Raw genomic sequence first — 18,457 nt, forward strand, 5'->3', positions numbered from 1 at the left:
CACTAAAGCCCCTTTCACACTGCACGTCGGACCCGCAATATTCCCGGAACATTGCCGGGTCGCCTTCTGTGTGAAAGCAACCACGTCCCGGGATTGATTACCGAATTGAACCCGGGTCGGGGACCTAGTAATATTGCGGGATTCGACCCGGGACGAGCACTTTGTGAACAAAAGCCGAAACTAATGCCGCAACGTGTACGTAGTTATCGTGCGACTCCTAGAGCTTGTTTTTTCAATAATACAACCCTGCAGTGCCAGAAGAGCTAGTCTGTGTTTTAAACGCAGAGAGTGTTCGTATACAAAAGAAACTAAAATTAAACAAGCAGAAATGTGTGCAAACTGGACACAAGTCGAGACCACGGAGCTCCTTACTATCCGCGCTGAAGCGGAGATCGCTTGCCGTTATACGTCACATCCGGATGTCACGTGTCAACTCGTTCCAGAACCGTTACGGGTTGTGTGTGAAAGCGCACATATTACGGTATTTCGCTGGCAGTGTGAATGGACCAAATCTAGCGGCCCGGGAACAAATGCCGGGTCGTATTATCCGTGTATTTGCCGGAATCGCAGTGTGAAAGGGGCTAAAGTCTCAGGAAAAACTAAACTTTTCTTCAAATTGTGACTAAGTAAAGAGGTCCTTTAATAATCACTGAAGCTGTCGGTTAGTTCAGTGTGAGAATATTGAAGAACAATGGTAATCTATATTTAATAAGAGCATAACATTTAAATATTCCCTATACTTTTTTGCACATTACTGTTGTTAATAAAAGTTAATTTGATCTGCATATCAATTAATAAACCTTTGATATGTATACTGTGTATTGCAAAAGATATGGTGCCCATTTATACTGTGGAATGGTCTGGGTTATTCACATGCTGAAAGTTTTGCATCCCAGGTAGGCTCTCTACTAAACCGCAAATATTTTACCTAAACAAAATTAATTTAAAACTTGTTTTGAACAATTTCTTTGTCATCTGCAGATTGATTTTAAGTTTTTTGGCCAAAAATCTGGGATTTTTTTTTTGGGCCATATCACCCAGCCCTTAGAGGAACAGACACTAAAATTCACTGAATGGTCATATATCCAGTGATTTTGCTTTTTTTAAGCTTTTCACAGCTAAATGGGGGAAAATATCACACAGTGTAGCTTTAAGTATCACAATATTAGTTTTTTGTGGCAACATGTAGCTGTTGTAAAGGTTTACAATAGCTATGTTTACAACCAAAGTTGTGAATTTAATGTGCGCAAAACTGGAATATTGCATAAAACATTGATAAACATTTGAGATGCTGAGCAATGAAATAGGTCTGCCGGTAAGTCCATGCAATCAGCAAGTCACAGTTATTTTGTTGCACATCGAGGGATGAGTGTATGCGTTTTTTTATGTGTATTTTTTATGTGATAATCTATAATTTGCATAACAATAGATGGATGGAAACTACTAATATAGTTTTTGATTTACTGATAAAACAAATATAAAATAATAATTTAAATGTAGGTTTAATACTACTGTTTATCACTATATATTTTCATAAAGTTTTCAATGAAATATAAATGCAAACAAACTAATTGGGATCTGGTTTTGTGCCACATAAATAGAGCTAATTAACAGATCTCAGACTTAAAATAAATGACAATTTAGCAAGCCGCTTTTTCTGTCTCAAGGGGCCCTATCATACATCTGGCACAGTGCAACACAAATGTTTTTTGCTAGTTTCAGCCTGACGCAGTTTTCATTTTCACATCCAGCGTAACATTGTTTAAATAGCAAATGCACTCGCACTCATTTGTTTGCCCATGTTTGTGCTGGTCGAAAAACCAGGTGTGTTCAGGCGCATTGCTGGAAAAGTGTCCATGAATCCGCTATAGTGCAACCGCAATGGCTTTTAAAGGGTATGGGAGATGAGCCTCTGATTGATTTATTGCATGTTACGCCCCAAAACACACTCATGTGACTCATTAAGAGACCAGGCACAACTTTTAGACCATGCGCCTGGCAAGCTGACCATTTTTTCTGTCGTTAAATTAGCAAAAATGGACACGCCTAAAGTGCGTGCGTAGGCCCATAGTGTCCATGGTGTATCAGTTTAAAGTAGCTTTAACATTGCCGTACCCTTTTGATGTCTGGTACGAGGTCGTCCTTGATGCGTCGTTTGTTGCCCCAGTCTTTGGCCAGCTCGTCCTCTGCAATCTCCTGCAGGTGGAACACTGCCACCTGAGCTGAGCGCCGTCGCACCCTGCCGCTGGGCGTCCTCTCCAGATCCAGCAAGTCCTCCACCTCTGTTTTCTCCTCCTTCCTCTCCTCCATCTGCTCGTTTACTCTCTCCTTTGCCTTCAGTCTGGCCTTTTTCAGCTCAGGCTCTTCGTCCTCATCTTCCTCCTCCTCATCCTCCTCATCCTCCAGCACATCCTCCTCATCTTTGCTGTCTTCCTGTTTCCAGTCTTCAGATGTGAGCTTAATGGGGGGAGGCAAAAAAAATCTGCTTTAATCTGCCTGTGTATATTTAACAGATATGATTTACTGATCTATAGCATCACACTGGTTGTGACATTTTCCACATGATGTCAGATTAGGACTATAAAGTGAAGCCTGTCGGTAATCTCACCGAGTGAGTGGACAGGGCGGGGACAGGGTGCTCTGTGCGCAGGTGGTAGTCACGGCCAGCTTTGGAGCGATAAGTCTTACCACAGTGCTGGCACAGGAAGACAGGCTTCTGTGTATCTGGCAACTCTCTGCCACATCGTTTCTGATGATACTGATAACCCATCAAACTGGAGAAATGAGCTGAACAGCCCTGTTTGACAGAGAATCAAACACACTTCATTAATTCACTCATTGATCTGTGGATTGACAGTCTGGGTACAGCATTCCCTTGAAGGGTCTGTTTGTTAACATAAACAGCATGGACGTACTTAAATAAATAAGCTATTTTTCTAAAAATGTCCACATATTCTCCCCCTCCTCTCTATATTTCTCTTCTCATCTCTTTCTCCACACATTTTGATCAGACTTCCCTGCTGAAAAGACAAAATTACAATTAATTCTCATGCTGGTGTACCAATAGCTCCACACTTATAGACAGACAGACAAAGAAAAGCAGATGGATGGACAGAAAGACAAAGAAAAGCAGATGGATGGACAGATAGACAGACAGACTCATGGACAGACAGACAGATAGGCAGATGAACGGAGAGACAGACAGACAAAGAAAAGCAGACGGATGGACAGACAGACATACAAAAAAGCAGATAGATGGACAGACAGACATATGGACAGATAGAGAGACAGATAAAGAAAGGCAGATGGATGGACAGACTGACAGACAGATGGACAGACAGGCAGATGGATGGACAGATAGACAGACAGACAGATGGACAGACAGGCAGATAAATGGACAGATATACAGGCAGATGGATGGACAGATAGACAGATGGACAGACAGGCAGATGGATGGACAGATAGACAGACTGACAGACAGATGGACAGACAGGCAGATGGATGGACAGATAGACAGACAGACAGATGGACAGACAGGCAGAAGGATGGACAGATAGACAGTCGGGTGTACAGACAGACAGACAAACAGGTAAACAGACAGATGATAGATAGATAAACAGACAGACAGATATACAGACAAAGAAAAGCAGACGGATGGACAGACAGACAGACAGGCAGACGGATGGGCAGACAGACGGATAGACAGCTGGATGGACAGATAGACAAACGGATAGGCAAAGACACAGACAGATGGACAGGAAAGACAGATAGACAGGCAAAGAAAGCAGACAGCTGGATGGACAGATAGACAAACGGATAGGCAAAGACACAGACAGATGGACAGACAAGACAGATAGACAGGCAAAGAAAGCAGACAGATAGGTGGACAGACTAACAGATGGGCAGACAGACCGACAGCAGATGGATGGACAGACAGAAAGACAGGTCAGTAGGCTGACAGAAAGACAGATAGACATAACAGAGAAAGTGCAAGACATAAATTAGGACATAATTGAGGACAGACAGTGCCGTCTAGGGAGACAGACAGACGGCAGCCACCAGTGACAAAATTTCCTACCTCATTGGGACATTTGATTCGGCCCATCTGTTTGAGGACGCGGCGTAGCCTCTCTCTCTCCTCCTGCTCCTCCCCAGACACATTTTCACTTGCCGAGGGCTTACAAATGGGAAACAAATACGATGCAACACATTAGTGTCTCCCCACAAACTCTTCCTCAACTCTTTACAACAATGTGCTTTCAATAACTGCTTTCTGAAAGCCAGATGCCTGGCGCTCTTCAAAACCTTTATAGAAAGGCCATTACTCAAGGCGTGTTAACGGCAATTGTCAGACTTCACTGCACTTTATACAACACTGTATTTGGTCTGTTGAAAACATCAACAGAGGAAATGAGACAAGAGATGTATCTAAACAGAACACTAGACACCTCAACAGAACAAATACTAAGCCTGAAACGCAACTTCAGTTGTTTACCGAAAAACTCACAGACCATTAAAGCTAATGGCCAGAGGCAGACAAATCAGAAAGCTGATAATGAGGAGGCCCAGATGATGTGTGACAGAGATGCTCTGCATCCTGCATCATCTGACTATATCAGCCAGCAGCTCTTCTCACTGACTCTAAGCAGGGTTTAGTCTGATCATTAACCGGATTATGCCGGGAATACACTAGTCATCCCTGTTCCCTTTCGGGGAACTCGAGCTGCGTCGAAACGCTGTGAGAACGCCTCTGCGTTAATGCGTCGTGAAGCGCCTGTAGAACCATTCCATCGGAAAAAAGATCGATCGTCGGCGTGATGACGTCATCGACCGGAAGCTATAAAGCGTCCGTGAAAACAAACAGGAACTAGCTTCTGAGCCTTCAGCAAGCGATCTGTGTGAACCTGTCTGTCTATTTGGTGTTTTTGTCTGTCTATATCAGAGATTTTCCACCCTTTTGTTAAATATTTCAGTATATATTAACAAACAAAGAGAAAATAAAATAGATAGAGTGAATATGGCGAGTGAAAGCAGTTTTAAGAGGTGTGTTCATCCCTGCCCACGCTACATCACGAGCGGGGATACACACTCTCTTTGTGTAGCCTGCCTGGGAGCGCAGCATGCCCAGGCAGCCCTCGAGGGGGCTGCTTGCGAGCACTGTGAGCGTATGCCACTGAGAACGCTGCGCTCCCGCCGGGCACTCTTTGAGGAGGGTGCCTCGGCTCGTGTTCCCCGCGGCTCTGATCCCGCTTTGGATGTTGCAGAGGGGTTAGAGACGGGCACTGCCTTATCTCTGCCCTCACCTGCTCCATCCAGCGGCTCTTCTCGGGGCATGGAAGCACGCATGGCGGTTTCTTCCCCCCCGAGAGAGTCGCCGGTGCTTCATCTGTCCAGCTCTGAGGAGGTGGACGTTGAAAGCATCGAGACTGAAGACTCGCCACTTCAGTCCCCGGCTAGTGAGGAGCTAGTTGAGGTTCTGACGCGAGCAGTGGCCAGATTAAACATCGACTGGCCCACTGAAAGATCTGAGGCAGGAAGAAAGCGTCATAGCAAGCTAGACGAACGATTCCTGCCATCTCGCGCTTCAGAGCCTCAGCGGCGGGGCCTGCCGTTCTTCTATGACTTGCACACCGAGGTGGCAAGATCATGGAGGAGACCGGCATCATATCGTGTTTTCAGCCCGCAGACCTCGGTCTACAGCAACATCAGCGGGCTGAAACAGTATGGTTATGGGGCGATGCCAAAGGTGGAAGAGACGCTTGCGAGCCATCTCTCGCCTTCCTCGGCATCGTCCCTTAAGGCCCCGACTTTACCCACCAGACCTTTAAAAACAACGTCGGCGCTGGTGGGTAAAGCGTACTCGGCAGCGGGTCAGGCGGCCGCATGCCTGCACACGATGGCTATCGTGCAGGCATATCAGGCTGACCTGCTGAGGGATCTGGATGGTAGTGATGTTGTGGGGGGAGATATTGTCACTGAATTAAGAACTTCAGCGGATTTAGCTCTCCGGGCCACCAAGGAGACGGCCAGATGTGTTGGCCGCTCCATGGCAGCATTGGTGGCCACGGAGAGACACCTTTGGTTGAACCCCACAGACATCAAGGAGAGGGAGAAAGCTTTCCTGCTTGATGCGCCGCTTTCTCCTGGAGGCCTCTTCGGTGACGCAGTCCACACTGTCACCGAGAGGTTCCAGGAGTCGAAAAAGCAAGCTGCGGCGCTCAAGCAGTTCCTCCCTCTCCGGGTCCAGGTCCCTGGGGCTGCTGCTGATACCACCAAGCAGCCCAAACCGAGTACGAGCTCCTCACATCGGGCTCAGCAAAAGCAGAGCGTCGCTGCCCGAGCTCCCCCTCAGCGCGGGGACGAGGGGCGGCGCTCTCAGACGAGGCCTTCGAGGGGCAGGGCTGATCTGCGGACAGTCCTGATCGCCAAGAAGGCCTCGTCGAAGCGTTCCTGACGCCAGAAGCGTCAGGATGCTGAGGGTGGTTCCCCCCCGTAGGGAAACGGTGTTTACCCCTGCCAACGGTACCCGTTTCCCTACGGCACCCTCGGGGGGCCGCGCTGCCAACCCCGCCGCAATGCCGGGGCGCAGTCGGTCTCCGCGGGCCACCCGAGGGTGGTCCGCACCCCCTTCGGGGGGCCCCCGAGCAGTCAAGTCAGTTGTTCCCTGCCGGTCCGCCGCTTCAGGGCACTGTGCTTGTTGCTCAAAATACACCAGAGGCCAGCCTCGAGAGGCTGGTTCCCTTAGTAGATTTTCTAGACGAGTGGAAACGTCTATCAAATATATCTCATTGGGTCCTGCAGATAATAGAAAAGGGGTACGCCATTCAATTCAGAAGTCGGCCACCTCCTTTCTGCGGTGTCCTACCTACAGAGGTGGGCCCGGAGCAGGCTCTGGTAATGGCACAGGAAGTAGAGACACTCCTGCAAAAAGGGGCTATAGAGAGGGTTCCCCCTCCCAGCAGGGAGTCTGGCTTTTACAGCCGTTACTTCATCGTGCCGAAAAAGGATGGGGGCTTACGCCCGATATTAGATCTGCGGCTATTGAATCGCTCGGTGGCCAAGCTCAAATTCAAGATGCTTACACTCAGACAGATTGTGTCACAGATCAAGTCGGAGGATTGGTTTGTCACCATAGACCTCAAAGATGCGTATTTTCATGTCTCCATCCTTCCACATCACAGGAAGTTCCTGAGGTTTGCCTTCGGGGGAGAGGCATACCAATATCGTGTACTTCCCTTCGGTCTAGCACTGTAACCCCGCACGTTCACCAAGTGTGTGGATGCAGCTCTGGCGCCGCTGCGTCTGCAGGGCATCCGCATTTTGAACTATATCGACGACTGGCTGATTCTAGCGAATACAGAGCAGATGGCGGTTCAGCATCGAGATGCTGTTCTCGCCCATATGTCGAAGCTGGGGTTGAGGCTGAACGCCAAGAAGAGTGTGCTTTCTCCGGCTCAGAGAACCACTTTTCTAGGTGTGAACTGGGACTCGGTAATTATGCGGGCGCAATTATCGCCAACACGCATAGCATCGATCCTGGCAGCCGTCAAAGAACAGAAGCTAGGCCGAGCCGTCACTGTGAAACAGTTCCAGAAACTGTTAGGTCTCATGGCAGCAGCGTCCAACGTGATACCTTTTGGCCTACTGTACATGAGGCCACTGCAGTGGTGGCTCAAAACAAAAGGGTTCTCCCCGAGGGGAAACCCGCTCCGCACGATCAAAGTCACGCGGCGATGCCTACGTGCTCTGGTCATGTGGAAAAACCCGGGGTTTTTATCTCAGGGTCCCGTGTTGGGGGCTCATGTTCGTCGCGTAACGCTAACGACAGATGCCTCTCTCACGGGCTGGGGGGCGACCATGAGTGGTCGCTCGTCCCAGGGTCTATGGCAGGAACATCAGCGGCACTGGCACATAAATCGGCTAGAGATGCTCGCAGTGTTTCTTGCATTGAAACAGTTCCTGCCCGACCTCAGGGGCCACCACGTACTAGTCAGGACAGACAACACGTCCGTGGTCACCTATATAAATCACCAGGGGGGTCTGAGGTCTCGTCCGTTGGACAAATTGGCACATCGGATCCTCCTGTGGGCCCAAGGGAAATTGCTGTCAATCAGGGCAGTATATATCCCGGGGGCCCTGAATCAGGAAGCAGACAGCCTGTCGAGACAGGGGCCGAGGCCCGGGGAGTGGAGACTCCACCCAGAGGTGGTGGAGCTCCTTTGGAAGGTTTATGGGAAAGCAGAAATAGACCTATTTGCTTCGGCAGAGAATTCCCACTGCCCGCAGTGGTTTTCTCTGACCCATCCGGCCCCGCTGGGGCTGGATGCCATGGTACAGGAGTGGCCGAGGCTGCCTCTGTACGCCTTCCCACCGATTGTCCTGCTTCCAGGAGTTCTGGAGAGGGTACGCCGGGACGGGGCCCAGGTACTTCTAGTGGCTCCGAACTGGCCGACCCGAGTATGGTTTTCGGACCTGATATCTCTCCTGGAAGGCTCTCCGATGGAGATTCCGACCAGGAGAGATCTACTCTCTCAGGTGGGCGGGAGATTCCTGCACCCACGCCCGGAGATGTGGAAACTGTGGGCCTGGCCTCTGAGGGGGCTAGGCTCATAGAGGAGGGTCTCTCGGCCGAGGTCGTAGAGACCATCCTACACTCCAGAGCTCCGTCCACAAGGAAGCTGTACGCTTTGAAATGGAGACTTTTCTCAGCATGGTGCAGAGAACGCCAGTGGGACCCAGTTAACTGCCCGGTTGGTACAGTGCTGGAGTTCTTGCAGGCAAGGTTCTCGGCAGGGTTGACCCCCTCCACAATAAAGGTGTACGTGGCGGCCTTGGGTGCCTTCCACGTCCCTTTCGGTGGAGTGTCTTTGGGAAGACACCCTCTAATTACACGCTTCCTTCGTGGCACTTTAAGGTTGAGGCCGGCTATGCACTCGAGGGTCCCAGCATGGGACTTGGCCATTGTTCTGAGGGGCTTGTCCGGACCACCGTTCGAACCTCTGGAGGAGGTTTCGGATAAGTTCCTCACTCTAAAAAACATCTTTCTGTTGGCCATTTCGTCTCTTAAAAGGATAGGAGATATTCAGTCCCTGTCGGTAGGGCCCTCATGTTTAGAGTTTGCGCCGGGGATGGTGAAAGCATTTCTGCATCCCAGGCCGGGTTATGTCCCCAAGGTTCCTACGAGCCCACGGGGCCCCATCACTCTACAAGCCTTTTGTCCTCCTCCGTTTAAGACGTCAGACCAGGAAAGGTTAAATCTGCTGTGTCCTGTGAGGGCACTGGATACATATGTCCACAGAGCTGCCCTGTGGAGAAAATCTGAGCAATTATTTGTCTGTTTCGGACGCCCTAAGAAGGGGGCTCCAGTATCCAAGCAGAGGATGAGCAAGTGGGTGGTCGAGGCCATCTCACTTGCTTATGAAGCGGCCGGGCAGCCATCTCCACTGGCTGTCCGGGCGCACTCAACCAGGGGTATGGCTGCTTCAAAAGCACTCTTGTCGGGGGCTTCCCTCCACGATATCTGCAACGCGGCCGGATGGTCGTCTCCGTTAACCTTCGTCAGGTTCTATGAATTAGACCTGGCATCTACAGTAGGGGCACAGGTACTCTCGTAACCGTGTGCGCTTCGGCTTCACACATACGAGACACTTGGTCCTATGGCGATGTGGGTATAAGCGTTCTCACAGCGTTTCGACGCAGCTCGAGTTCCCCGAAAGGGAACGTCTCAGGTTACGTATGTAACCCTAGTTCCCTGAGGGAACGAGACGCTGCGTCGCTCTGCCATACTCCCGGCGTGTCCGTGATCACTTACTTTAGGCTTTATCAGAAGTTAGTTCCTGTTTGTTTTCACGGACGCTTTATAGCTTCCGGTCGATGACGTCATCACGCCGACGATCGATCTTTTTTCCGATGGAATGGTTCTACAGGCGCTTCACGACGCATTAACGCAGAGGCGTTCTCACAGCGTTTCGACGCAGCGTCTCGTTCCCTCAGGGAACTAGGGTTACATACGTAACCTGAGACGTTTCTCACACTCCTCAACTGTCTGACAGAGACTCTCTGTGAACTATCCTCATCAGAGAATCATTTTGGAATCAATCGTGACTCCCTGAATTGAAAAGCTATGGAACTGAAGATCTCCATCTCTTATACCAGCAGTTCTCATGCAGGATGACATAAAAGTATTTTAATTAATACATTATTGTTATTAAAATAAGCTAACTTAAATCTTAATTGAAATGATTAAAAAAAAAGATAGAATCAAATAGATTGAAATGCCCCTCAATAACTAGTGCTATTGAATCAATTATTTCTGGAATCACTAAATTAATCATGGTAAATTCATTTAACACATCAATACTCACAGTTCTTGTTAATTATAATAATAATAATACAAAAAACAAGCAGCTTCATGATAATTACAGCAGCATTATAGAAAATGAGGACCTTTGAAAGTGTTTAGCACAACAGGAGAGTAATTTTGATCCACAAACAGTATTGTACACTATTTAAAAAGTTGTCAAGAGATTACGGCAGTTATGCCATCTGAAGGAAGTACAAATACTATATTTATAATATGTTTAGTTAGTCCAAACAAAGTAAAGCTGAAGTTATACATTTTGTTTTCTGTTTCGTTTTGTTTTCAGGAAAAGTGTGTCCAGAAGTTTCTTTTTCGTCCAAGAATGTTAATTTTGATGCATCTCTATCTGTAGATGACCTGGCCGAAAATCGCTTCACGTGTTTGACGTTCTCTTCCTGTGTAAGTGGGCGGTTCTTGGCTAGAATAATCTGTAATGTGGCCCAGACCTTATGCTGATTCTCAAATGTTTGGCTCAGTCAGACTACTCAGCACCTGGCTCACATAACCAAATCATAGACCGAAATGCACATCCTCATTAATGTTTCATACTGTTTCTGAGACATTTGGTTGTGCATAATTTAACACATTTCTTTGGAAATATTGTTTGCAGCTAATGCTTGAGCTTGGCAGATGGAGTTTACATCCTCATGGCCCTCTTTAACCAGTTTTTTGCTCTCATGTTTTTACACTAAACCTCACAAGGGTCACAAGGGACCGCATCATCATTATGGGATCTGCCGTTCCTAATCAGATGTTGGCGAATTTGACTGGAAAAAACAGATGAACTTTACTCATAAGGCAGATTACAATGATTTGCTGTGAAGAAAGATTACTGGTAGGAACGGTGTGTTAATAGCTCAGGAATGCTGAGGAAATCCAGTGGAGAAATAAGGCTGGGGAACAGGAGACAATCATTGCAGTTGAAATGCTGCTAGAAGACTCTTTTAAAAGGCAGTATTAGATGTGAGCTAGTCCTTTTCCCATATGTGCAGTAAATGGTTAGAGCCTAATGGATGCTTTAGGTTTTAAAGTGATGCTAGAATATGGAGATGGTGTCAGATATAATAGAGATTAGAGGCCGATGTGGACGTAGGGCAGCCACGGGTCTCTGTAGTGGTCACCGAATGTATTATTAAACACTGCTCTGCTGCACATACTGTACACATACAGCTCCACTAATTCATTAAAAGGATTAAAATATGTCTACCTCTATTGGTTCGCATTAAAAGCCCAATTCATATAGGCTATATTATAGGCCTACTATAGTTTCAGCATGTGATTTTTTTCAACCAGGTAAAAGCACCTTTTTTCCTTTGAACATAAAAAAATCTTCCAAAAAAATCGCTCATCAGTCGACATTTCATTCAGTGACACTAGGCAGTTTTGATTTATATGTTGTTTCATGTTGATGATCCCATCCCGTTATTTCACATAAGCATCTGATTACATTTGATATCTGATCGCTTGATTCTGCTTCTTCTTCGCACATGTTTTGATCAGGAGATTCAGTACTCTTTCAAAAAATGTGTCATAGCGCCCCCCCCTTCCATTTAACAATGAAAACACGGAAAGCCGGAAATTTCCGTCAATGGTGGGAAAAGAGTTAAAAGTTGATGCAATTTTAACGGATAAATAATTGTATACAATTTATTTTGAATCATACTTTTCATCACTTTTGACATCTTGGAGTTGAGGTGTACTATAGATCTGTAGCTGAATTCTTATAAAAAAGGCACCGTCGCTCACCTTAGTGTGGTCAGCCATGCAGTGGTAATCGAGTCCAGCTTTGGATCGGAACTGTTTCTGACACTGCTGACATTTAAGAGCGTCCCGCAGCTAGAAAGAACAGAAAAAAAGACCAGAGTTTATTAAGTTAACATCAAATATCATGAAATCATGGGTTCTAAATGTGACATTTATATTTCACATACCATTTACAATGATACATGCATGACTTATTAATGTAAAATAAATGGTACAAATAATAGTGTTATTTGTGTTGTATATTGTGAACTGTGAAAGTCATTTGAAGTTTTTTATTTTCTATTTGTAGGAAAGCTATTTTGACATTAATGGCTGTGTTAAGTTATTTTCTCAGTACAGTAAATCTATATTGCTATATAAGCAGCACACTGACTACTCTACTACTTTTATTTCTATAGTTTTGTCCCTGGAGAAGATATACTAAAATGGTTGCTGAAATTTAAGAGGTGTACTCACTTTTGTGAGATATTGTATATATTCTAGTCCTGTTAACGCGTTAACTAATGCGTTTATTTTTTTTCAGTTAAACACATTAAAAATATTTAACGCAATTAACGCAACATCTGTTTTTCCAGTCATCCTTTGTTATCTTATTCATGCAAATGCTTTTAAACCATTCAAGCGCAACAAGACAAAAGAGAACACACTGTCTGTGAATGTCCTGAGACACACACACGATGCACAGAAAGACACACACCGGTATCGTGCGCACAGACAGCGGTAACAAAGCTAAATGACTCACTGCTCTTGACTAAGAAACTTTTGTAGCTTTAATAAGTATTAATCTATATTTAATGTATAATATATGCAGTGCAGACTGTTTAATAACTTTATCCAATTTCTGTATATTTCACAGGGCACAAGTAAATATGACATTCATTATGGGTTTATGTGAGTATTGTTTTAAGTTCACAAATTAATTTTTGAAGCCCTATAAATGTTTTAAAAAATATAGCTTTCAATTACACTGCAATGGTGAATGGCTATAAATAATGTTTAAAACTAAAAGAAAAAAAATGAATAGAGACATCAGTAGCAATATTAGTATCAATGATACTGGCCTTCGTTCATAAAAAGATGCCATTAAACAAATATTTAAAATATACTGTCTAAGTTGTTTCTACATTAATGTGGAGATTGAATGTAAAATTATTACGTTATAAAATATTAAAACGTTTTTTAAAGTGTGATTAATTTAGTTATTTTTTTTCATCGATTGACAGCACTAATATATATATATATATATATATATATATATATATATATATATATATATATATATATATATATATATATATATATATATATATATATATATATATATATATATATATAAATAATATGTTTTTTTGTTTCCACCATGGAAAAGCATAGCTGCCATGGACTTTTACTACAGGCAAAATTTTATCCAGCAACAAAAAACATTTTCATTTGTTTTCATTTGTTCTTTAATTCTTCAATCTAAAATGAACACACTGATCAATAAGATATAATCTTTGGGTCATGTGTTTGGTAATTACAGATAGATCTAGAACATTCATTCCTATTTGACCTATTCAGTTAATGCTAGACACATCACATTTACATTTAATAATTTAGCAGACACTTTTATCCAAAGCAACTTACAAATGAGACAATAGAAGCAGTCAAACCAGAGACAAAATGCATTTGATGACAATGTAACCATGAGTGTGATATAAAGCAAGTGACATCTGTATAATCAGATGGGTTGTATTTTGAATTAAAGCATGTGAATAACCACATGTGTGAGAACATTCTGTCGACCATTCTGTTTTTCATTTGATAAATATATTTGAAATTGAAGTCTTTTGTAGGATTACACAGGGGCATGGGACTGGGGGGGATAAAGGGTACTGAGTAACCAGGGCCAGAGGCAGGGAAGTCCGTTTTCATTCATACACATACATGGTACGGGGGCCCAGCAAGATGGTTTGTACCCAGGGCCCAAAATTTGGTGCTACGCCACTGGGATTACAAATATCTTTCCTGGCAGTTTTGGTCAATTTAAGGCATTCTTTCTGAATAAAAGTATAAATGTTTGCATGGACACACACAAAAACACAAATGAGAAAATAAGGTCAATGATTATTATATCATATAGATAATATATTTTCTTTGCCTTAAAACGTCTTCTCCCCTAATGCCCATCACAGCTTTCATTGATTTCACACAGGGCTGAGAAAGAGGCTAGAGAAACTACAATTACTTGTGACCCCGCAATAACGCAGCCGATCGATTCCCCCTTTAATAGACATGTCATCATTTTTATAGAGTTGTGCTATACACAGGGCTGGCACCATAAGACTCTACTCTAGATGCACACTGGGTAGGGCCACTCATTGCATCGCTCTCATAGACGCTCAATCAATAAAATGCCCCTAATGACTCCCCCTGGCCCCATGTGCGAGGTCCCGAGAGAGAGGTGTCTAATTGCATGCCCGAAACATTCTCCTCTCCGCTTCCTCTGCGGTTTGGTTGTATAAACAACAGAGGGAGAGTAATACATTAAAGGTTTGATTCTGTCTTGATTTCATTCTTTCTACCTCAGAAAAGGACACATTTCTGTTTAAATCGCTCATAAATCTGTTCTCACATGAACTGTCCAGATGAACCTAACGTGACAATTTCCGTAAGAATGTTTTCACATATGATGTACATTCAGAAATTATTTTTCCTTCTTCATATGGAAGAGCTTGTGCACATCTGTTACATTGTGTTTAGAAAACTGAGACAGAGGTTGTCTTCATCAGATGATTGGGGTTGTACGTACAGCACAATCCACCAAAGTCCACAAGGGCAGTTTAGGATGGATTAGGTTATTAATACCTGAGGAAAAAGACCTTCAGGTGGAAACGTCAATGACAGCGGTCTGTGCTGGTGTCTAACTAGGTATCTTGTTACATGTAATACGTTAGATTTCATGGTTTGCTGGATAGAGTGAATTGTTGTCAATATCTTAAGGAAGGAAATCATGTTTCTCACACAGGGACCAATGGGTTTGATTCAAAGGTAAAGTGAGTCATTCTTCACCACCAAGTAGGTTTTCCGAACACAATTCCTGTTTGCTTTTTGTCTAACAGATCTCCATTGGGATGCCACTAGGTTAGGATCAAACTGGCCGGATTCCCAAACCAACACAAACCGTTGACCCTTAAAAGGTGCAGTGTGTACAACTAGTGGTGAGGTTGCGAATTGCAATCACTCACTGCTCACCCCACTCTTTCGAGGCACATAAAGAAGCTACGGTGGCTGACGCAGGACAAAGATGCCGCCGTCTGAGACAGCAGAGTAGCTAGCGTTCTGTAGAGCAGTTTGTCCGTTTATGGCTACTGTAGAAACATGGTGGCGCAAAATGGCGACTTCACTGTAAGTGGACCCGCAGTGTATGAAGATAGAAATGGCACATTGTAAGATAATAGAAACAAGTATAAAAGTATTTATACTCCACTGAAAACATAGTCATGTATATTATATTGCATTTCTGTCAATAGATCATCATAAATACTACACACTGCACCTTTAAAAGCATCAATGTTTCACCAATCATTATAACATATTTATCTATAGCTAACACAGATGGCTCTCTAACTGCCCCTATCCCTGGAGACGTATGGATTACTTTTATGATGGATGGATGCACTTTTTTGAGCTTCAAACTAGTTCACTGCCATTATACACCTTGGAAGTGTCAGGATATTTATTAATATAACTCTTATTGTGGTCATCAGAAAGAAGTAAGTCATACACACCTAGGACGGCTTAAAGGTTGGTACATTTTAAAGAGAACTAATCCTTTAAGGGTTTAATTGCTCCATTGGGAATTTTGTGAGTAATTTGTTAAATAATGTGTCTAAGTCTATGCTAGTGTTGTTCAGGTGTCCTGACCTTCTGACAGATCTCCATGTGCTTCTTAAGACCGTGGACGGTCTTGCGAGTGACGACAGAGCAGGTGGGACAGACCACTTCCCCTCTCTCAGAGATGGTGTTCTGCCACTGAGCTTCAGCAGGGGGCGCTGAGATAGAGAGGAAGATGAAACATTTCATTAAGATCACAATAATGTAAGTAAAACTACAAGGTTGTGGTTGGTAATATTCCATTTTTTTAAATGTCTTATATGTTCACAAAGGCCAAAAATTATGAATTAAATAAAAATACATTAAAAACAGTAATGTGAAATTTTATTAGAATTCAAAATAACTTTTTTCTATTTGATATATTTTAAAATGTAATTTATTTCTGTCAAGTCCAAAATACTTTGTATAGCTCTTTTCACAATACACATATAAAGCAGCTTTATAGAAAATCACGATGTTCATGTTTATAATATCTTTATATCATCATAACAGTCGCATTTAGCAAGCTGGTTGATAATATATTTTATACCTCATATTTCTGTTGCTGTTCGGCAGCAGAACTCACTGTTTCCCTGTCGGTTACAATACCATCCAACCAACATGTGTGTGTGTGTGTCTGTGTGTGTATATATATGAGAAACTTTTTCTCTGTTTTTATCTTGCCCTGGCTGATATAGTTTTTATCGTTTTTGTCAGTGAATAAAGTAAATATATGGTTTACATATTAACATACTGATATTTATATGTTTTATGAATAATATTCTTAGACACGTTAATTTCCTGTTTATTAAAATTTTAAGTTTATTAAATTCACAATATGAACACATTCATTACTAATGCCCAATACAGGCTGAAAAAATAGTTTTTTTTTAATTTACTGAATGTTACAAGTATAATTATATTAATTTACAATATACACACATTCATTATTAATCTTATGCCTAATCTGATGAAAATGGCTTTGTCATTATTTCTTGTTCGTTAAAGCCTACATGAATCACATAGGCATGTTTCCAGTTAAAAATAGCGAAATTAGACAAAAGTTTATATTTTTCTTTTGTGTAATATTTCTGAATTAACATGTCAAACATGAATGTTTAGTTTAGCTGCTTACATTTATATTACTTGACGTCGAGTTGCGCTTCTAAAATTTGCGCTCAGCCTCAGCAGTTTCTGTGCGACCATAAAGCTCGCCTACTCTGATTTGATTGGTTTTATCAAATATTTTGACATTGACAGACCAATGACGCTTCGATTTACACACACAAACACACACACACACACACCTCTGCTTCTGACGTGCACTGCGCTCTGCTCAGAGCCGCTGCGGATTGGAGTGACAGACTAAAAAACAGGACGAAGCCGAAGACTCCCGCCAGTATCATATGTTTTAAAGGTTAATCACATATTTTTTTATAGCATAAAGTACACTGAATGAATGCGGTTAAATTTGGATATAACATATATCCAATTGTATATATAGAGCTGTGCGATAATATGATATAAACAATGGCAAAGCTGAAATTTTAAGCATCATTACTCTAGTCTTCGCATGATCCTTCAGAAATCATTTTAATATGATGCTTTGCTGCTCAAGAGACAATTATTATTGCTACCAATGCTGAAAACAGAAGCGCTGCTTCGTGTTCTTGTAGAAACCGATACTTTTGATAAACAAAAAGTACAAAAGAACAGCATCTTTTGTAATTGTCTTTAGTCACTTTCAATCAATTTGGTGAACAAAATTATGGTGACCTGAATAAAAATAGATAAAACACAAGTAAACCATGAATTTTGAGTGGTAGTGTACATTTCTAAGTTAATTTATTTCACATTTATTTAATTTACATAATTGTATTACTTAATTTCACAATAATTAGATTATTTAATTTTTTTAGAGAGAGAGAGAGAGAGAGAGAGAGAGAGGAGAGAGAGAGAGAGAGAGAGAGAGAGAGAGAGAGAGAGAGAGAGAGAGAGAGAGAGAGAGAGAGAGAGAGAGAGAGAGAGAGAGAGAGAGAGAGAGAGAGAGAGAGAGAGAGACCTGAGCTGATGGCAGCAGGTTCTTTTCTGTTGTGAGCTTGAACCGACAGCTTCCTCTGTGACTCCTCTGTGAACAGAGTCCCTTCCGCCCTCTTCATCCGACCTGCTTTTAACTTCTCCTCCACCTTATTCATTCCTGTACAACACATAACAAATTACATTCAGGGAAAGCAGAGACCTCACAAGCCACACAAAAACACCACTAAAAAGAACAAACAAAGATCAAATGAGGAAATGAAAGTCAAATTCTCTAGGTGGTCAAAGAGACTTGTTGTGCTGTAGTCTATCTTGTGGTGCAATGCTTCTTGAACATGCACCAATATAAATTCAACAGGAAATGAAACACTTCTAGAAAAGACCTTATAGACTCCCTATTAGCACCAAAGGGGGTAATTATTATCAAAGAGTATAAGGTTG

At 43.2% G+C, this 18,457-nt stretch overlaps 1 protein-coding gene across 3 annotated transcripts in view; it reads right to left on the reverse strand.

Annotated features, from left to right (window-relative positions):
- znf512b (zinc finger protein 512B) overlaps positions 1-18,457 on the reverse strand; it is a 102,298-nt gene that overhangs the window by 4,974 nt on the left and 78,867 nt on the right. For all 3 annotated transcript variants that reach the window (XM_067446769.1, XM_067446768.1, XM_067446767.1), the window contains 6 exons: positions 18,042-18,176; positions 16,031-16,158; positions 12,107-12,196; positions 4,079-4,177; positions 2,609-2,797; positions 2,116-2,457 (listed from right to left, as the gene is read on the reverse strand). In XM_067446769.1, coding sequence (XP_067302870.1) covers positions 2,116-2,457; positions 2,609-2,797; positions 4,079-4,177; positions 12,107-12,196; positions 16,031-16,158; positions 18,042-18,176 — 983 coding nt within the window. The remainder of the gene's footprint in view (positions 1-2,115; positions 2,458-2,608; positions 2,798-4,078; positions 4,178-12,106; positions 12,197-16,030; positions 16,159-18,041; positions 18,177-18,457) is intronic.

This window comes from Pseudorasbora parva, chromosome 6 (assembly GCF_024679245.1).
Source record: "Pseudorasbora parva isolate DD20220531a chromosome 6, ASM2467924v1, whole genome shotgun sequence".
NCBI lineage: Eukaryota > Metazoa > Chordata > Actinopteri > Cypriniformes > Gobionidae > Pseudorasbora > Pseudorasbora parva.